The sequence below is a fragment of the Pelodiscus sinensis genome, chromosome 7 (genome assembly GCF_049634645.1).
Source record: "Pelodiscus sinensis isolate JC-2024 chromosome 7, ASM4963464v1, whole genome shotgun sequence".
Lineage (NCBI taxonomy): Eukaryota > Metazoa > Chordata > Testudines > Trionychidae > Pelodiscus > Pelodiscus sinensis.
The window spans coordinates 46132612-46154488 of NC_134717.1; the positions used below are offsets into that span (position 1 = coordinate 46132612).

Consider the following 21877-nt stretch of genomic DNA (forward strand, 5'->3'; position numbering starts at 1 on the left):
TATGTTCACAGACATTGATGAATTGAAACAAAGTTAATCATTTAGTTTGTTTGTTGCTTGAAAATTATTAATTATAAATCATTTGTTAAAATTTAGCCTGCACTCATGTGTTACTGCCCATTGAACATCAACAGTAATGCGTGTGTATGTGGTCTAAGAGGTTTTCTGCAAGTTGACCTGTAATGGGCAATTTCACTTCATATACTTATCCCTTTTATTGCTTATTTTACAGTATTGGTTTTTGCTTCAGTATTACATAAAAAGTCTATTTAATTTGCTATCAAGTTTTTTTTCTCCAGTGAGTGGTATTTTGGTATGATTTTTTATACAGTTCAACATTGCATTATTGATGCCATTTCAGGATATGTACCTGACAAATGACAAAATCATTACAAATAATTAAGTGCCTTACTCTTTTGTTTTCTATACACAATAGTGTAGGGAAACATTCACTTACATTACTGTTTTTGTGGTGCACTGTAAATGGGTATATTGTTTAATATACTCCTTAACTGTAACTTACTAATTTACCTGTCATGGCAGTGTTGTACATAGAACTGAACATTAATCAATAAGGCACATAAGTACCCTAAACATCTTACCTCATTTGCTTTGTGTACATCAACAAAGGGGCAGCACCGTGAGAGCCTGAGATCAGGTGGAGTTTCCAACTGACCCTGGCTCCAGGCAGCACTGCCCCTTGGAAATTCCTACACCGCCGTGTTTCAAAGGGGCAGCGGCAGTGCTGCAGGAGCCTGAGATCAGCTGGAGTTCCCAGCTGATCCCGGGCTCTGCGTTGGGCTGCCCCTTTGAAACACCATGGCAGCGTTTCCAAGAGGCAGCATTGCGGGAGCCCAGGATCAGCTGAAGTCCCCAGCTGACCCCGGCTCCCTGCAGCGCTGCCCCTTGGAAATGCTGCCACTGCTGCACAGCTGACTACAGGCACTGTCCCTTTGAAATGCTCTGGCGGCATTTCAAAGGGGCAGCGCTGCCCGGAGCCTGAGATCAGCCAGGGGCTCCTACTGCACTGCCCCTTTGAAGCACCCTGGCGGCGTTTCAAAGCAACAGTGCTGTAGAAATGCCTGCAATTAACGCGTAAAAAAATTAATGCATTAATTGTGCTCTGCATTAATCACAGGTGTTAACGCGCATTAATTGACAGTCCTACTATTAACAGTAGCACTTTCATTTTTAAATGTCCTCAATCCCCATTCCAACCTCATTTTCAAGGTTTACCATTTGAAAGATGAGTTATAACTCTAGAGACTGAAATTCTTTTCTTCCATAGTATAAATACGGTACAGCATAAATGAATCCATCAGAACCTAAGCTCAAAGTGCCTTAATAAAGTGAGAAAGGTAGTTCAGTTTTGATGCATGTTTAATCCTTGAACTTGCTAAACTATTCGGGTAAGATATCAGCTCAGCTGATAGTCTTATCTTCTCAAACCCAGACTAAACCATTACAATTTATAAATACCAAAACATTTGTGAGTATGAACTAAAGGTGAAAGTATTCCTGCTTTTAGTATCATCATTTGAGCTATTCCAGACCTTGTTTGTTTCTTTATGGTAAGGGGGATGAACATCTTAATATATTTGACTCATGAGGTGAATACATGTAGTGAAAAAAACTCTATAACTGTAATGAAAAGAGACTGCTGAACAGTTATGTCTTTTAACACATAAAGAACTAATTCAAGGAGTAACCTAAAACTTTGAAAGTATCCAAAGATCAAACTGTAGCTGTTCCAATTCCTCCGGCTTCACTTTTATACTAACATCTTGAAACAAAGCTGATTGGCTTCCTAAAAATATCTTATAAGTGTTTTTCCCCATTTCCAGTCCAGTTCCATTAACAGTCCAGTTCCATTGTCTGTTATTCCCTGCTCTTTTAAGTTGGGGCTGAATTCTGCAAAATGCTGAGCCACTGCTGATTTCATTGAGAGTTTTGCCTAAGTAAAATCTTCAAGAAAGAAGCATTAGGGTTCAGTGCTACAACCACTTATACATGTAAATAACTGTACTAAATTGAATAGTCACATCAATTTCAATGTAGTTATATGTATGTGTAATTCCAGATACATATTAATATCTGCAGGACCAGACCCTTCAGTTGGAAGCTCTTGGAAAGAAGAACAATATTTTTCTTTTGAAATGGCTATCCAGGGTCACTTTTACCATCATAGAATAGTAGTTTATAGTGCTCATCCTTATTTTGTTTTGGCAATGGACTTAGCAAAAATCAAATAAAGACTGATTTTTTCAGATGCTAAGGCCAGTACCTAATAAACAAATATTAACAGACTACTGAAACATGAATACCGATAAAAGAGATATTCAAATTTTGAAACATTTCCTGACAACACGGTAGTTGTAAAAACACTTCACGAAGAGGTTGCTTTTTTCAAGTATGCAATAACATCTGCTCTCTCATTCTTCTTTTTAATGCCAGCAAAAATCATTTTAGTTCCAGGAATGTATTTCTTAGGGTTCTCCAAATACTCCATCAGTGTATTTTCATTCCAAACAACACCTGAAAAGTTTAGACAATAATGAATTGCTTAAATTGTATTAATGTCCTACCACTTGTTTCTATATATAGCTACATATGTCAAGCATATTCTAAGTATCAAAATCTAGGGTATGAAGGTCTGAAAGTAAACTACTTAATTTATGTTCTAAATTCCAAAGGAGGGAAAAAAGAATGAGAATGAATGATCCATTAAATCCAGCATTTTTTATTGCATGAACACATTTCATATTTCACATACAACTGGTACTATGTTTAGTTTTGACTCATTTTAATATTCCAATTTATACCAACCATCTTGGAAAAATTAATGTTTAAAACAAGTTTAGTTAAACTGAACACTTTTGAATAACGTTTGCTACTTTAATCTATACAAATATCTTCATATTCAAGTGCAGTAGAGACCATGTTTTCCTGTAATGTATTCAGATTCAATTTATCAGTGTAATTTTTAGTTAGGGTTGAGCAAATTCTCTTTTCAATCTTGAGATTATCCATTTACTGGCAAAACTGTTCACAGAAATTGTTAATTACACACAGTGGTTATGAATTTTGCCAGCTCTTTAAAGCACTTCTCTCTGTCAAGTCAGCAGCACCTCCACCTTCTCCAGATAATACATTAAAAGTTAGCTTTGATATTACCTATTTGACCTAGATATTGGGCGAGCACAGGGAAAGCTCCTTCTAATTCTGTTAAAAATATAGTTGACCATCTGCATACTGTCACTAGCTCACACTATATTTCCCCAATTAGTGGTTCATAAATGTTGAACATGCTAGGGGCAATAGAAAACTTTCCAAAAGAAACAGCAGTATCACTACGATTCTCTGGAATTTCTCTAATAGGGACAGGTGTATAACGTCACCCGTCCCTTTAAAGGCTAGGAGGCCTGGGACAGCCAGCCTTTTTCAGACAGTTATCCTGTGCCATAATTATCTTCAGTTTAACCAGAAGAGGCAGATTAACTGGAATCAGATGGCAGCCCAAAACTGGACCTCATAAGGGCTAAGTAAACTTCTGGAGGAGGACCTACATGGAGTAAGCTGGAGTCTTATGGAAGACTCTGAGACCATGAAAGGACTCCAAGGAAGGTATCAGAGGGACTGGGAAATAAGCATAGAGGTGGGCTGATTAGAAGCCTAAGCTGGTTGGAAGTACCTGTTGTTGGTATGGACTCTTGTTTTGGACTTTTGTTACCTTAGCGAGGTCTGAAGTAGTTGAGATGGTAAGTTGTAGACTTGGGTCGTGATCTTGGGCAGGAGGAGGTTGTTACCTAGGGCAGGTGATTAGGGTGCAGGATCTGGATGCAGGAGCTTTTGGGTTATGTGGGGTGTGAGGGGCACAGGGGTGGGGAGAAGGAGGAGCCAAAGTGCCAGAGGCAAGTTCTGGCTGGGAGACTTACCTGGGCGACTCCCAGCCAGGAACATAGCAAATTGTTCAAACATGCTCCCTGTCTTCCACACCCCCGCACCAGCTGCCGGGGCCATGTGCGTATGTGAATAGCTGCAAGTGACAGGGGGAGGGGTACTTTGAGCAATGCCCCCAACCCCAGCTAAGCCTCTTTCACAGCCTCTCCTGGGCTCCCAGCTGTTCAAAGGGCCCTGCAGCTGGCTTTTCTGAATGGCATGCAGGGATGGGGCACCCTACTAACCTGCAGGCCAGAGCCAATGGAGTGGTGAGCTGGATCCAACCCATGGGCCATATTTTACCTAGCCTTGTTGTAGACTGAAGCAAGCTCAACGATACAATCAACAGAGATGTTGGAAGTGAACCCCTGTAGCTCCAAAGTTTATTGGCAGGGAATGGAACTAGTTGCAAGATTAAATCATTTTAGTGTCAGCTTCCATCTTTGTGGCAAACAGTACTGAAGACTATTGAAAAACTAGTAATAGCAGCACCCCGTGTGTCTGATTTCTGTGTTCAGGAGATAAGTTGCCTAAGATGGTTTATGTGTTATGCCCTAATCTAAAGTACAGTTAAGTATCTGTTGATGGCTTATTTGCAGTAATCACTTGCACTATTAGCTCACATAACCACTTTCTGACCAACATTAATAGTGAAATACATGATTTATTTGTGGGAATGGATCTTTCTATAAATGAAATTGCAGTATAAGATTGAATTCCACACACATTCTCTTCAGTTGCCTGGGATCCCAGTAAAGTTGAAGAGTCAAAGAATTCAAAAAAATGTTAAATATCTTAAACTAAGAATCATATTTGCAATTAATAGTTGGAGCCAAATAAATCTAACATGAATTCAATTGTAGTTTATTATGTAAAAATACTTGTAAACACCTTGTTACTTTCAGGATCATCTGCATTAAAACAGTGCATAGAGACACAACATCAGCATATAATATTAGAGCTATAATTAGTCAAGTGCCACTAAGTAAAGAGACTGTCAAATGCAATGCCAGTAAAGAACAGTGACCAACTGAAGCAATATCATACTAAATGGCCAGCATCATTCCAAGAAATAGGCATTAAAATTTTCCCTCTGACAATGCAAAATTCTGGGAAGGCAGTGAATAGCCAGGTACCAAAAATCTAAGATGTGCTGGAAGAGATTTCTAAAATGTCAGTTAAAAAACATTTTGCTTCTGCAGATGCTGCCATTCAACAGCTATAAGGGTAGTTCTGTATGGATTTTTGAGATGGCAATCATTGAATTAATTTTGCTTCTTTATGCTTCCAGTCCTGCACCTTACCCCATGTCACCCTTTTGTTTTTTACCTTTGTTCTTGTTTGAATCCGAGTAAGAGAATCCTGCAGCTTGTCCTGTTTTACGACCAAGCAGACCCCAAAGATTAGGGCCAGTTTTGTGCGGACCCCCTTTTTCAACTGTGTGGCACTGAGAGCATTTCTGAACAAAGAGCTTTTTGCCTTTTTCAGCATCACCCATTTTGGCCTATGACAAAGCAAAAGAGAAAAATGAAATTGTACATTTTTTAAAAGATTACTTTGTGTTACCTTTGCCATCGCTGCCCCATTTTTACTTCTGTCTGGGAAAGTAAAAGAGAAAAAATAGGTTCTCAGAAAGTGTGAGGAAGATTAGTTTTTCAAAGTCCTCTGCCACTTGCCCATTCTGTGAGCAGAGGTGGGGTGGGTTTTTTGTTCTTAAATAAACTTTAATATAGCCAAATAAAAACATTACAGTTGAGACTGAGTACTGCCTCTCTTAGCAACATAATGCTATTTCTACACTGCATGCTTATTTCAAAATAACTCACCTTATTTCAAAATAACAGAGTGCACGTCTACACAGTGAGCCCATTATTTTAAAATAATTTTGAAATAACGGGCTTCTTACTCCAACTCATGGTAACCTTCATTTCACAAAAAGTAAAGGAAGTTGAAGGAAGTGTTCTTCCTTTGACTTCCTGCTGTGTAGACAGCACTAAAAGCCGAGTTAAGGTACTTTGACTTCAACAACACGTTTAACATAGATGAAGTTGTGTATTTAATTCAACTTTAGCCCTTAGTGTAGATGTACCCTTACAGATTCAACACAACACTTGCAGCATAGAAGTGATGGCTCAAGGTGGCTCTAAGACATCTCTTAGTGCCCTCCTAAACCCTGGCTGCTCTAGGGACTGGAGAGCCCCCAGAACAATTTAATCAACCTAGGGTTTGTGTAAAAGTTTTACCCAAAATATCTGCAATACTGTGTGGACCACTGCTGATCCAGCCCTTCCAACTCCACCCTGCCTCCTCAAGAATCTTTCCCCCTAGCTGAAACCTCTTTATACCAATACTAGAATGTTTACCTGGAGCAGCTTGGGTCCTTAACTAGTTGACTACCAGATAAGAGAGGGTTACTCACCTTGTGCAGTAACTGAGGTTCTTCAAGATGTTTGTTCCTGTGGATGCTCCACCTTAGGAACCATCTCAAAGAACCTCAGTTACTGCACAAGGTAAGTAACCCTGTCTTCTTCGAGGAGTGTCCCTGTGAATGCTCCACTTTAGGTGTCTTGGGCACTGCTGCGCACCTAGTCAGAGATTTTTGGTAACCGTGCTCTCTGGTGTGCTGCGCACGTGAAGCTAATGGCACTTGCGGTGCCTCTACCACACATGCGCAACAACAGTCCCTTCAGTTCCTTCTCTTCCCCAGAGGGAGACTCTAGCAGACCAAAGTGGGAGGGGGGGAGAGGAAGGAAGGGTGGTGGAGCATCCACAGAGACAACCATCTCGAAGAACCTCAGTTACTGCACAAGGTGAGTAACCCTCTCTTCTTCTTCGAGGAGTGTCCCTCTGAGTGCTCCACTTTAGATGACTATGAGCCGTACCGTGAAGAAGGTGGGTGGTTCAATTAGGCAGTATTTTGTACTGTATGGAGGACAGTATGACCAAAATGAGTACCCCTAGAGGGGTGACTGTCCAGGGACTAATGCCTTGTGAATGTGTGGGTGGAGGACCATGTAGCCACCCTACAAATGTTCATGAAGGGGATGCCATGCATGTAGGCCATGGTAGTCGAGGTAGTGGGCCTAGTTGAGTGGGCCTTGATTTGGAAAGGGGGCGACTGTCCTTTGGTAGTGTAAGCTAGAGAAATGCACTCCACTGTCCACCGAGATATCCTCTGAGTGGAGACTGGCATGCCGAGCGATCTCTCTGTGGTGGAGACGAACAGTCTATGAAATTGTTTAGTTCTGTCCAAGTGGAAGGAAATTGCATATCTTGCATTAAGCGTGTGTAATGCAGCCTCCCTGGTACTGGTGTGAGGTTTTGGGAAAAACACAGGTAAATTTATAGGCTCATTACAGTGGAAGTGTGAGGAAACTTTTGGAAGGAACTTCGGGTGGGGATGGAGAACTACTTTGTCTTTATGAAATGTGGTGAGTGAAGGGTCTGACATGAAAGCGCAGATCTCACTGACTCTCCTGGCTGACGTGAGCAGGGCAACTTTCATGGAGAGATAGAGCATGGAACATGTTGTCAGAGGTTCGAATGGTTTCATAGTGAAAGCCTGGAAAACCAGGTTCAGGTCCCAGGCCAGTGTGGGGGGGCCTGTGAGGCGGGTAAGTATTCTGTATGCCTCTCAAAAATCTTTTGATCGTAGGGTGAGCAAAAACTAATTTATTGTTAATAGGTTGGTGAAGAGCTGATATGGCAGCGAGATGAACCTTAAGAGAACTGAGCAATAGCCCTGAGTCTTTCAGCTCTAGTATATATTGCAGAATAAGGTTGAGAGGAACTGTGGCTGGTTTCAAGTTTCTGTGTTCCGTCCATGTCGCGACCCTGTGCCATTTGTAAAGGTAGGATTTTCTGGTTGATGGTCTGCAACTGTTGCGTAAGATTTGTTTTATTTTTTCTGAGCATGTTGTCTCTAGCGATGTTAGCAATTGAGGAACCAAGCATGAAGATGGAGTGACTGGAGGATGGGATGATGCAGGGTCCCCTTCTCCTGGGTTAGGAAATGAGGAAGAAATGGAAGACACCATGGTTGTTTCATGGACATCTGAGTAAGGTAAGTGTACCAAGTCTGTCTCACCCAGTCTGGGGCAATAAGGATCACCGTGGGTAATTCCTGTCTTATTTTGTTGACCACTCAATATGTATGAAGGGGATGGGTGGATAAGCATATGAGAGCGTTGCGTTCCATCATATTGCAAACTTGTCCTCCAGGGAGTGCTTGCCAGTGCCAGAACGTAAACAGTAACATGGATGCTTCTTGCTGGCATTGGTTACAAACAGGTCCACGTCAGGAAACCCACAGCGTGTGAAGAGTTGATGTATGATCGATGGATCTATTTCCCATTCGTGGTCAGATCTGAAGTTCCTGTGGAGGCTGTTAGCCATTAGATTGTCTTTGCCCGGGAGACAGGGGGTCTCTACGTATATGTTGTGTGCTATGCACCATGTCCAAAGGTGGGCAGCTTCTCTGCATAATAGGAAAGATCTGGCGCCCCTTTGTCTGTTGATGTAAAAAGTCGTTGCTTGATTGTCCGTGAAAATCTGAACCATACAATTCTGTATTTGTTGTAGGAAGGTGTTGACATGCGTAGAATATTGCTCTGAGCTCCAGAACATTTATGTGTAGGCTGGATTCCTGGCTCAACCATTGGCCTTGGGTAGTGAGGCGGGATAGATGAGCTCCCCACTGAAGGAGATGCATCCGTTGTAACTGTAATGGATGGAGTACGTTTGCAAAAAGGGACATCAGCGCACACATTTCTTTGGTCTGTCCACCAGTGGAGGGGACGCTTGACCCTGGTTGGGACGGACACCTGTTTGGTGTCTGAGTTGTACCGTGGATTGTATACTGTCCGGAGCCAATGTTGCATTGATCACATGTGCAACCTGGCATGCAACACCACTGAGGTGGCTGCAGCCGTGTGACCCAATAGTTGTAAACAAGTTCTCACCGTCATGTTTGGAGTGTCCTGTAATATCATTAAGAGGTCCTTGATAGCGTGCAATCTGTTGAGGGGTAAGGACGCTATGGCCCTCACACAGTTAAAGTGGGCTCCGATTAATTCCATAATTTGTGATGGCTGGAGTTTGCATCTAGTGAGGTTTATCTGTAATCCTAGAGTGTGAAAAAGGGTTCTGGTGAGGGAGACTGCCTTCTGTGTATCCGAGTTTGTAGTTGCTCTTATGAGGCAGCACTCGAGATATGGGAATATGAAGACTCCTTGCCTACGTAGTTGAGCAGCAACGATTGCTAGTACCTTTGAGAACACCGTTGGTTTCTGCAGCTCTGAAGTTAAAATATAGTGGAGCTGGGCACACAGCAGCCCAGCTCCTACTACATTTAAAATGCAGAGCTGCAGCAGGAGCAGCAAGTGCCCCTCTCCCATTGACTAATAAAGTAGTTGATGGAAATTCCATCAACTACTTGATTAGCTGATTAACTGCAATTTAACACCCCTATCTTTAACTCAATTAATTTTTGTTTTTCTTCATTTAAATCATTGCTTTGGTGTGGGGCAGAGGGGTTCAGTATACAAGCTGCCCTGCGGAGAGAGGACTATACCAGCCCCCTGTCCCCACAGCAGTTTGGGGCCTGGTGAAAAGTGCCTCTCCATGGCTGCTGCAGTTCCAGTGGACACAGTTTGGGGAGGAATGTATGTCCGTCATCTGGGACAGGTCCAGATTCATCTGCTCCCTGTTCTCCGGAGCCAGATTGAAGAAGGGAGTAAACTGTGCACTTTCCTCTAGTTCCCTGTGGAAGAGGAACAGTAAAAAATGTTCCCATATAAATGGGGGAGGGAGCTGCAGCCTCCTGCACTATCTAAAGGGCAAATGAGGGATGGAAGGTTTGGGGTTGGAGCAATCAAAAATTGGATCGTCGAGTAGTGACTTGACTAGACGCTTCCTGCCCCCTTACTGACTTGACTAGTCGAGTAGTGACTATCGGAAAGAGGCAGCAAAGGGGGGAGCGGGAGCTGGCTTAAAAGCTGACTCCCCCCTGCACTATCCCTGGGGCGGGGAGCTAGGGCACAGCAGGGAAACGGTGTGAGCAGGGACTGAAGCAGGGGCTCTTGTACATTTCAAAGGCTGAAGCACTGCAGTGGAAACACGTGGCCAATGGGGACTGCTTCAGGGACTCTGTTGAGGCTGGAAGGCACGACAACGTAGTGTGATGTGATGATGTCACTCTGTAGCACTGCAGGAAGAACGTTCTTTAATATATAGAGATAACACCCAACAATCATTCATTTTCTGATATAGTTTAAAATGAATCTGAAAAATTTTCAAAATAAATCACCGTTTAAAAATGTATAGTGTGTACCTTTTAAAAATGAAACCTACATCTATCTTTGAGTTGTGAAGAATATGTATTAAGGTTATGATTAAGGATGTTAAAATGCTGTTATCAGGCTAATCATATAGTCGATACAATTTGTAGACTAATTTGCAGAATGGTAGCAAGGTAGCTCCAGGAGCTGGCTTGAGCTGGGACTCTTTCTACATTTAAAATTCAGAGGCACAGTAATCAGCACAAGCCAGGACTGGTTGGTCCCAGCCTGCACTGAGTCGAAGCAGCCTCTGTTTGCGGTGGACAAGGCTGGCCATGGACAGGGGCTACTTGGCAGCAGCCTCCCCATCCCTTCGTTGCCTCTGATAGAGGCAGCAGGGGGAGACCAAGCAGCACTCCGGAGATGGTGCTGGGGGGAACTGGCTTTAAGCTGCTACCCCCAGCACCGGTTCCTCTTGCCCCCCCCCTTTGCTGCCTCTCATATAAGCAGCAACGGGGGGGGGGTCACCACAGGGAGCACAGGGCCAGCGGGGACTGAAGCAGTCCCCGCTGGCCATGTGTTTTCACTGCAGCGCTTCTGCCTTTGAAATGTACAAGAGCCCCTGCTTCAGTCCCTGCTCGCACCATTTTCCTGCTGCACCCCAGACCCCTCTCCCCCAGAGATAGTGATGGGGGAGCTGTCTTTTAAGCCAGCTCCCGCTCCCCCCTTTGCTGCCTCTTTCCAATAGTCACTACTCGACTAGTCAAGTCACTAATCCAATAAGCTTATACAGCCAGTCCCCGAGTTATGGACCAAACACTTGGCCGTAACTCAAAGTGTTCGTAACTTGGATCCCATTGAGTTAAATGGCGACCGCACTGTTTGTAAGTGCAAATCGCGTTCGTAACTCGGGGACCGCATTTACAACCACAGTTGGTCGTAAGTGGAGGTGGTTTTAAGTCGGAGACCAGTTGTACTTATCAGATAGTCAACTAGTTGCTTACATCTCTAATTATGACAACCAAGAATGCACTTTTCTGTAGAAAACTATGATTAAATCAAGTCTTCCTAACTAGTGATTTCAAGCATGAGTTAAATCAATTTAATTTAAATCAAATCCACCCTGCTACACAGGAAATATATTTAATAATGGGCTCCTCAGTCAAGCAGAGACAGGTATAACATGATCCAATGGCTGGAAGTTGGAGCAAGACAAATTCAGACTGGAAGTAGAGAGAGGAAGGGGAGAGATTCTTATCCAACTGCAAGTGCCTCATACTGCCAACATATGAGAACTGGGAGAGTTCCAACTTATTTCACACTGGAAAACAGGCCACTGAGTGGCAATCTGATGTACATAATTTCCCTATAGAATGTTTGTTGGGCCTCCCTTAAAAATGTCAGTCCAAATCTCGAACCTGTATAGTACCCAAAAGACTTCATGAGGTTTCCCTCCATGAAATTTTCTTTGACATTTGTAAGGCAGAAATGTCAAAATGAAGATCTATTTGAATGTAAATGCAAAGGTCTGATGTATATCACCCTGTAAAATATGTAAACAGTGCAAAGGGACTGTATAATATATTTGTCAATATGAACTTTTATCATAAATGTCTGTATGTTTAGAATATGCCAACATTTGCCATATTTCAAGATGGAGTCTGAAACTCCATCTTGGATTTAGAAGCTTCTGATATCATCCATATCAGCCATAGGTTCTGTCACGTCCGCAGGTGACTGTTGAGATTTAAAACATCATTCACCTGCCAGTTGACATTTGCATAATCCATGAATATTCAATAGCATTCCTACCAGCCAATAACTTTGAATCATGTGTAAAGTGCATCCTTGTAATATCCAATCAGTTTGAACTACCAAGGTGATGAATATGCATGAGATCAAGCTATAAAGGTTCTGATCGAATGATGGTTCGTTCTGGTCGTCGGGCTTAACCCGGGATCAGGGTGTCGCTTGTCCATCGGGTCTTAGGAATAGGCTTAGATTGGAGCGAAAGAGAGCGAAAGAGGTTGTGTATAGTTTCTAAATGGTACTCTAGTTACCTTTTCCTTTAGGGATCTGATGGAAGGTCAGTTCTCCTACTTAGGTTATTTAGTTAGTTAGGTAGTATTAGATAGGTAGATCTCGTCATCATGTCTGTACGTCAGGTCGCGTCGGTCAACGCATGTCGGCCATCATCGAGTCTGTACGTCGGGCGCGTTGAGATTAGTGTAGGGTTTTATTTTTAGGATAGCAATAAGGATAGGTAGGGCACAGAGTCGTCCATCGTCTGTTCCAGTCGCTACCGAAGCACAAGAAGGGAAGCCAACGAGCAGAGATTCAGCGCAAGGCGAATCGTCAGTCGTCGAACCCAACTCCAGCAACGAGGGATCACCTGGCTGTTCCTCGCCCGAGGCTCTAAATCAACCAGAGGCTAGTAGGTCGCCAGCTCCAACCGTCCATTGTCGAAAGACTCTGTCGTAGGTATAGGGACCTTAAGGGACTTCCCCTTCTGGTCTATTTGTAGTGTAAACGGGGACTGCCCCCGATGTTAAATGGAGGTATTGCTTGTACATTTAACTTTGCATAATATAGTCTTGTGGTTATCAGTTTAAAACCCAGACTCAAGTTTTCATTTCAACGCGCCACAAACACTCTAACCAGTGATTAGATACGGAAAAGAGGGTCCCATCCTGAAATACCATCCCCAAGCAGATTGGTTGGGATATTAAATTATCTCTCTGGGAAATGTCCTTAAACACCCTTGACATTTCCTTATTCTGTTCGACATACAGGTAACACATTTTACATTGAGGGAGGAAGGGCAGCTTTTACAACTACACTAGTTTGTGTGCAGATCTCCCAAACTGCTCAGGATGCATTATTCTGTATAGCCTGGAATGGGGAGCTAGCCTAACAGCTTTCTACCCCTAAAGTGGATCCACAATCATCTAAGGGCTCTCCGGTGTATCCAAAGGTAAGATACGGTAGAAAATCCTGATAAATAGGAGAAAACCCATGTGCAGAAAAGTCCAAAGTTATTTGTGGATAATCAAGGCACAATCTGTCCCTTTACTTTGGTCTTTACTTACCAACCTTCCTTTTCCCATCCATAACAGGAGTGTTCCCAGTTTGAAACACAAACATGACCAAATAAATTAAGAAACACAATGAAGTTTGAACATTCAAGAGATGCTATTTAGAGTTAAGTTTTGAACTTTTTTCAAAAGCACTAACACTGGCCTAGCCCTGCTCCCACTTGAAGTTATCAGTTTTTGACACTGATAACAGGGGAAGCAGAGTTAGGCTATAGTCAGTGCTTCTGAAAACCTCAAAGTGATTATGTAGAGATGGGCCTTATTCAAAGCATCTGTTCCTTACTTTTAAGTCATACTCCTTTTACTTTATTAATAAAAGGAAACTTACTATAATATGCATTTCAAAGCTACTGTAATTACAAATAAGCAATTTCCTCATATCAGGAAAACTGTCAGATAAATTTCAACTGTGGAAATTTATGATTTATGTGCTGATTTATATACAAGCTTTAAAAACAAACTTCTTTTTTGTGCTCTGTTTTCTCACACACTAAGGCTACTTCTAGACTGCAGAGTTAAATCAGAAAAAGATAGGCAATTTGCAGTACGCAAATTGTGTATCTTTTTCCAATGTTCTTTCAAAAGAGGCTTTCATGAAATTTGGCGCATCTACATGGTGCCAAATTTCGGAAAAACCTGCTGTTTCGACACATACCTTCTGTGTCATAGAACGAGGTTTACAGGAATGGTGAAAGAGCGCGTCCTCTTTTCCATAATTATCCCGGAAAAGCGCTGCAGTCTAGACATAGCCATAGTCTACAGAGTTGGTGTTTAGAAAAAATAACTTATTGGAATGTGAACTGAACAAATCTGAAATTGGACTAATTTTGAAAGAATACAGAACCAGACACAGGATGGGAGTGATTTTAAATCAAAACCATTTAAATTACTGATTTTAATTATGACTTTAATTCGCCAAACAGGAAACAGTGATTAATTTATTATTTGTACTTCTGTTATTTTCAAGAGAAGTTGATTCTCATTCATTGGGAATAAAGAATATTGATTTGCAATCAAATATAGCCTTTATACTAAATTTGGTGGGGGTTTTGTTTTGCTAAGCAGAAAAATGTACTACAAATACACACATAGCAATTGTATAACTTATAAGGATTCAGATTCTTAATTTTTACATTGTTAGAATTTTTTTACTTTCTTCTATAAAGACCTGTTTGGATGGAAATGCAAATTCTGTTAAATAGTCACAAATGACAATTTTCTTATTAAATACAACTATCTTAACTGTCTTGGATACAAATATATCTTGCACTTAAAATTGATTTATTAAACAAAGAAAATCTCTCTCATTAGCGAACTTCAGTGATTGTACAAAATTTTTAGACCTAAAAGATGTCATCTTCCCACATAGTGATTATTCACAGGGCAGGTCTACACTTCGAGGACAAGTCGATTTAAGCTATGCAATTTGAGTTAAGTTAGTAAGTCAACGTAGCTTAGCTCTACTTGTCACAGTGTCCACACCATGCTGGATCAACAAAAACTTTCCTGTTGACTCCCCTTACTCTTCTTGTTCTGACGAAGTACTGGAGTGGAAGGGACAGTGATTGGTGATCATTTATTGTGTCTAAACGAGACATGATAAATCGCCCCCTGCTGGATTGATCACTACACTGTTGAACAGGCCCATAGATTAGGGATGTTAAAACAGTTAACTCATCTGGTTAGCTACTTAACTTAGGGCCTGCCACCTGGGCTGCCATAGCTATGAGATCCCACCACCTGCCTGCTATCCCCTGTGCAGTCAGGGCTGTTTTGACCTGGTACGACTGGCCACCGCCAGTGCTGACAGGAAAAAGCCAGTTAACTGGTAAGTATACTGGCAAGCGTCTTGTTTATTATCCCTACCATTGGATTGGAAGAGGAAAACCAAATATTCCAGCTTCCCCCACCCCAACTCCCATTTGATTTCTTAAATCTGAATTAACTAGTCATTGACCTGAACTACTTAAATGAAGAAGATATTGTCTCTGCATCTGCAGAAGAAGCCATTGCTGTTAAAACCTGGTTTAGCACTTTAAGATCTGATTCCAGATGCTTAGCTGATGTCTTCCACCAGTTGTTTGACTTTCTTTAAAATTTGGCAGCAAATATATATTTTAGGGATGTAAAATCACATTTAATTAGTTAACCAGTTAAATATAGTGTTTAAAGGGGAAACAAGTGGGGTGCACCCACACGCTGCGGACGGGGTACTCCAGCTGTCTGGAACAGCCCGTGTCCTGCATGCCTGGGCCAGCGGGACCTGAGGGACTGTAGCAACCCCCTGCCCACACTGGGTGGGAAGCTGCTCCAGTTCCCACCAGTTACCTGGAGCCAGTAAGCCTCACTCATTAAGGGTGAGGCTTACTGGTTAACCATTCACATCCCAATATCTACTACTTAATATTTTTAATAGACTGTAGCAAGTCTAGACCTTAACACAGGCTATCGATTTCAAATGTAATTGTATTCACATTTATTTTTCTAAAACAAACTGTAACTTAAAATCCAACTTTTAAACAAAAAGTCCATTTTAAAATTGACTTAACCACTCTAACCACACAATATGTTTATACTCATTCTTCTGACTCCATTCCATTTTAACCCAGCACAATTTAAGTCTCATGGTGCCTGCAATGGAAAGCAGTAACTCACATGTGATGTGCCAATGTTTCAAAGGAATATGCAAGTGACACATGGCAGGGAGAGGAAAGGTACCTCAAGTATTGCTCAAATATTCTAGAAGGTAATGGATCTCTTTTGTGGGTCATTAATCCCTACCATAATTCTCCTACTTAGTATTTTTTTATATTTTAAAAAGATTTGAATAATCATCACTACTGGAAATAATTCAAGAAATTTGATAGAACTGTGAACTGCAACAGCAGGTCATTGGCAGACTTTACCTTCAGTCCAGAAACTGATTACGTGAGTCCAACAGATAAGGTTACATCCCAGCTGAAAGCAGAATAAGAAACGTTATCTTAATGGGTCCCAAAACTGTACGTAAAGTAGTATAAAATATCAAGTCAGTCTTAAATACCATCTTAGTTTAAATGAAGCTGATACTTGGGATAGTAAAAATCATGTAATATGGTAACCATGTAACTGCTAAAATCTTAATGGTTACACAAGCTTTATACTGCAGAGTCTTCAACGAAGCCTGCCCAGGAGTCAGACTGCCAGTTCTTACCTATCTGGCTCCTGAGGAGAAGACTTCACTGCCCTGCTGCAGTGAGCTTCCTCCCCGGGAGCTGAGTGTAACCGATGCCATTAACCAATAAGCACCAGCTTATTGGTTAAATGGTTACACTCCATCTCTAGCTGATACTTAGATAGAAAGTTTAAAATTACAGAAAACAAGATGCAATTTACAATTTTTTGAAAGCACAATGAGAGGGAAAGAACATGCATATATGGACACCCAATCATATTTCTTCTAATACTTTGTAAATTATCACTATTCTATTTATAATTGTTTTATAGCTATAAAATCAGTAAAGACTTTCTGAAATTCTTAATATTTTAAAAGAGAATAAAGCTGGACTCCTTGAACTTTAGTTGATTAGCTCTTCAGAGGTAGAACTATATCATAATGACAGGGTAAAAGTAAGATGAATTTAAAAACAAGCAATGCATGTCTGATTTTTACTGTTAGGGCTGAAGAATTTATATAGAACTTTGTGATCTTTATGTTCTGCAACTGACATTCACATTAAAATATGAACAATTTATGCTGAAAACTTGTTTTTCTTTAAAAAATGATAATTTGGCTTAAACGCGGACAAGATAGAGGTGCACAACCTAAGGAAGCATGAGAAAGGTGTAAGCCTAAAGGGGGTTGGAGGATATCGGGTACTATAAGAGGGGGAAGTAGTGGTTACTGGATGGAAGTGAGTGTAATTCTGGCCGCCCGAGAGGAAGATTTTCCTGCTGGCCTGAGATGTATCAAGCTGTGCAACGGTTACAGGGGTCTTCACTTGCATGGGAGGAGCCCTGGGGCACGAGCACATGGCAGTGAAAACACTGTGCGCCAGCCAGCCCCTGAGGTAGGTAATACCCCTTTCTCCCCTCGAAAAGTCCAGCAAGAGAGAAACCCCAGGGAAGGCCGGGCCTGCACTGCCCGGCGCTCCTTGCCAACAGAGCACAGGGAGCCGCCTGCCGAAGCCCCCCCGGCTTCCTGCTACACCAAGCGCGGGGGCGGCAGGGCCACTGTCAGGGCGGCCAGGCTACCCACATCCCAGGCGGCCCTTCCCGCGGGGCCTATGGCGCGCCGCCCCTTGCGGCTCACCCCGCCCGGGTCCACGAACCGCCCCCCCGGTACCTCCCTCCCAGAGATGAGCCCGCCCCTGGCCGCTAGTCTTGGCGGGATCACTCCCCATAACTAACCCCGCAGCCACTTCGCACTCCCTGCCCGCCCGTGCGCGTCACAACCCGTCTCATCCAATCGCGGGCCGCACAACCCCGCACTCTCCCTGCTGATTGGTGCGCCAACGGCCCGGAGGCGAGCCTGATCTTTCGATAAAGATTGGACCGTACCATCTGCCGTTAACGGCGCCGCGAAAGTTAGGAGGGTACAACTGCCTACAGGAGACGCAGCGATCCTATTGGTTCCTACTGAGCGCGAAGCAGCCTTTGTCTCCCCCTCCACTCCGCCCCTCGCGGTTCTGTCCTGTCTGCGCCGCGAGAGAGCGCGCGCGGGCCCCGCGGGAACCTGCCTAGGACACCTGAGCATCCCGCGCCGATGCTCGCACGTTCTTGCGGCGGCGCTGGCTTGTGTGCTGCTCTTGCAGCCCCTCCCGGCGCCTGGGTTCTGTGCGATGCTGCCAGCCCCCGCATCTGACATGCTTGTTGTGCCCAGGATACTGCCCAGCCTTTAGGCACCCTCCCAGTGCCGCCCCTCACAACACACTGCTCCCCCTGCCCGGCGGTGTCCAGCACCATCTCTTCAGAACGGCTGCTCCCAACACCCTTGCTGCTTTCCACCACCATGCCCCCAAACTGCTGCCCCGCCCTCACCTGCAGTCTGCCCACCACACGGTTCTCAAAAAAGCTGTCACCACCCCCACGTATTGTATCTTCAAATGCTGCACAAGTCCACACGGCCCAAGAAACCACCAGTTTGGGCTGCCAGGTTGCACCATACTTTAAAAAGTACTTCCCCATTCACCGTCCCCCCCCCCCCAACAACCAAGCTGTACTGTGCTCCCGAAAGACTCCCCATTATGCTGAAAAAACTCCACCTCATTAGGACCCTTATTAGGTACCTCATTACACATAACCAAATAAACCCCTCACTATTGCTGCTACATGTGGTAAAACACTATTTACTCTTGTCATGCAAAACCAGAGCTCCACCATACAGAATCCCCACAAACACCACCTCCAATAACCACTGCCCCTGCATCCAAAAATGTCCACCCCTAGAAGATACTTTTTCCTTTCCCCCTCCTTTTATTGTCCAAAAAGAGCCAGCATAGACACTGTTTGTTTTGTCCACAGAATGCCTTCTCTGCAGTTATGCAGGCATCCCTCTCCTTCCAAAACTCTGGGTTCGGTCTGACAGCTAAGTGTGCTACTCCATTTGGGGAATAAACAAAGGAGCAAATTGTTGCACTGCTCCTGTTTTCCCTTTCACTAGGAACACAGCAGCAGGCAGACTAGTGCTGCAGGAGGAGGGGGACAAGCTGCTGTGCTGCTTTAACATTCCCCAGCATTGAGAGCTCACAGAGCTCTTCATGATGATGCTCCCAGCAGCTGAGGAGGCTGTGGAAGAACTCAGAGGAAATCCCAAGATCTGCAGGGATTAGCCGTGCCTTCCCACAACACCGCACTGTGGGATACATACACTTGTGTGTGATGTGGTGTCCATGATCTGTGGACAGAAGGAGCAAATGTGAACGGCCTTTGACAATTTTTATTTTGTCAGCTTTTGGGTGTTACTATTAGAATAAATTTTGTCAACAAAACTTGGTAGGGTAGACATAGATGTACAGGGACTAAACATATGTTTAAGACAGCCACAAAGCAGGACTACACTGTGACAAAACAGGAGTATTCTGAGGAATGCAGTTCACATAGTTCTAGATCAGGGGTCTCCAAACTACGGCCCGCGGGCCGGATGCGGCCCGCGAGGCCCTCTCATCCGGCCCGTGGAGACCTTTTTGTCTGGCCCCGCCTTCTTCCGCGTGCCGGCGAGATTATCCCTGAGCTTGAGTCCGAGCATTGGTGTCAGCGGGAGAAACGGATTCGCAGGCGGCTGCGCGAGGCCCCAGCGCGCGCACGGGACAGCAGGTAGCCCAGGTCAGGGACGGCTCCGCGTGCCGCTTGGCCGGGCGGGCGAAAAAGGGGGGTCTCGAAGGCGGGCTCCGGATCAGACCCGGCGGCAGAGGATCGCGGGAGGCTGGACGGAGGGGAGGAAACCCGACGGTGGTTTCTCGGGGGCTACGAGCGAGGGGCTACTTCTCCGGGGGCGGGGCTGAGGAGCTGGTGCCCATTTCAGGAGGCGGTCTGGTTGCTGTGGCACAGCCTCTGGGTGACGCTGTGCCGTGCCTAGCGCGCTGCCCTGGTCCCTGCAGTGCGCCCTGAAGAAACATCCCTCTCCCTTCCACGTCTGGTCTCTCTCATCCACAACCCAGAGCAGCACCGCCCTGCCGGGTATCAGTCTGTGGGAGCGTTGGGCACTGCTTTCCAACTTCCTTTACCAAGTGATAACGTGTCTGCTTTCAAACCAGCTTTTCCCATTAAAATGCATGCCCCTTGTTCCATGGGGCTATGTTACAAATTGTCACCTCATTCCCTGCATGATAGGAGAGCGATCACATCTCTTCAAGTGTGAGTGTCTTAGGCTGAACATATTGCCAGGATTATGTTGCTTACAATTTTCATCACATTGCGCAGGTGGAAATGAGTTCTCAGCAGTTTCCCCGTTCTGGAGCCCCTCCTGCAGGACTAGGACAAGCACCACCCCCAATTTCAAACAGTGATTTCTAAAGCCAGAAATGTCTGCTATTTTGGCATCCAGGAAACAATTTCACCATTCACACTAATACAGGTGTTCATGTGTAGTGTATCAATGTGTTATTAAATAATAACTGAATAAAATAATATTAAATAAATAATTAAAAACAACATCCATGTTTTGATTGTTTTTTATTTGGACTTCAAGTGTGTAGTCGGCCCCGAACTGCTGTTTGATAGTTAATGCGGCCCTCGGGCAGAAAAGTTTGGAGACCCCTGTTCTAGATGAAAATGGATATTGAAAAATGGCCAAATCCTTTAATTAGCCATACCTAATTGCCTGTTTTACTGGTTTCAATCTAATTGAATGGTTCCACAAACAATATCTGACTGCAAAAAACATACTTGTAAAGATTTGATTTAATTTAAAATATAAAGTACATTTCATATTTATGTTCTTATATTTGCAACATGACAAAAATTAGACAATGTTTAATCTGAGATGCCCACAAATTATGTGACAATACATTTATACGTTATGAAAACTAATCGACATTAAAGTGCACAATCTTACTGAGTCCTATGTCTATCCAGGGCTGTCCCTAGGGAGACACAGGACTGGACAACCCCCCCCCCCCCCCCCCAGGAGTGCAGTCAGGAACAACCCCTTCCCACCTCTGCCTGACCTCTGCTCCACTTTCACCTTGCCCCTGCTCTGCCCCCTTACCTCAAATCCTGCCCCGGTGAGGAGGCAGCAGGGGTCGCCTCCCTGCCTCGCACTCACCGAGATGATGGAAGTTGGAGCTGCCTGGCAGCCTACTCCGCTATACCCTGCCACCCTCTCCTAGACTTCTGCACATGGTTTCTCTGTGGCAGCAGGAAATGGAGTGCTCTGGGGACAGGGCACTCTGCTTCCTGCTGCTGCAGAGAAGTTGAGTGCAGTGGGCCAGGAGAGGGCAGTGGAGCAGGACAGAGTGGAACAAGCTGCTCTGACTCCTACTGTTGCGGTGAGACCACGGGCACAGGGAACTGCTGCAGCCATCATGCACCAGGCCCCCAGGTAATCCAATGGATCCCATCCACAGGATGTTTGAGGCAGCTGCCGCAGGGCCACCCCCCCCCCAACACACAGCACCTAGGTTGGCCTCCCCAAACTGTCCTATGGCTCTGGCTCTATCACAGCTGTAAACTACATAAGGTTGGCAATTGTTTCTGTATGCACTCAAGTATTAAAGATCTGATCGACCCTTTTTTATTTATGGGGTACCCTGATGCTTTTTGAGTTACTGGTCTGCACTAAGGATTAGATCTACATATGGGCAGCTTACATCAACATACCTATGGAAGTTTTTACACTACAGCTTTGCTCTCTCACTGACATAAGTGCCTCACTACACCAACAGAAAAACTCCAGTTCCATCAGAGTTGTAAGGCTTAGTCAGTGCAGTTAGGGCTACACAATATCTGTGTAGACACTACATATTCTTGGCTGACATTCTTGTCAATTTCACTGCTCTCCTCAGCTGATCTGCTGCTGGCTCTCTGCTTCAAGCCAGCCTTTCACTCAAGGCTCCTAGCTTCAGCTTCTGCCCCACAGAGTCCTGG

The 21877-nt window shown here is 44.1% G+C and overlaps 1 protein-coding gene across 3 annotated transcripts; it reads right to left on the reverse strand.

Annotated features, from left to right (window-relative positions):
* Positions 1-1362: 1362 nt before the first annotated feature.
* Positions 1363-21079, reverse strand: LOC106731249 (cytochrome c, testis-specific). 3 transcript variants are annotated; one of them, XM_075933716.1, is made up of 4 exons: positions 21057-21079; positions 16219-16270; positions 5269-5443; positions 1363-2535 (listed from the first exon to the last, which is right to left on the reverse strand). In XM_075933716.1, the coding sequence occupies exons 3-4, from the start codon at positions 5435-5437 to the stop codon at positions 2387-2389; spliced, it is 318 nt and encodes a 105-aa protein (XP_075789831.1). In that variant the 5' UTR covers positions 5438-5443; positions 16219-16270; positions 21057-21079; the 3' UTR covers positions 1363-2386. The 3 variants fall into 3 exon arrangements, with proteins under 3 accessions (XP_075789831.1, XP_006119512.1, XP_075789830.1); XM_006119450.4 differs by lacking the exon at positions 21057-21079 and adding an exon at positions 17852-17957; XM_075933715.1 differs by lacking the exon at positions 21057-21079 and adding an exon at positions 17702-17806.
* Positions 21080-21877: the final 798 nt, after the last annotated feature.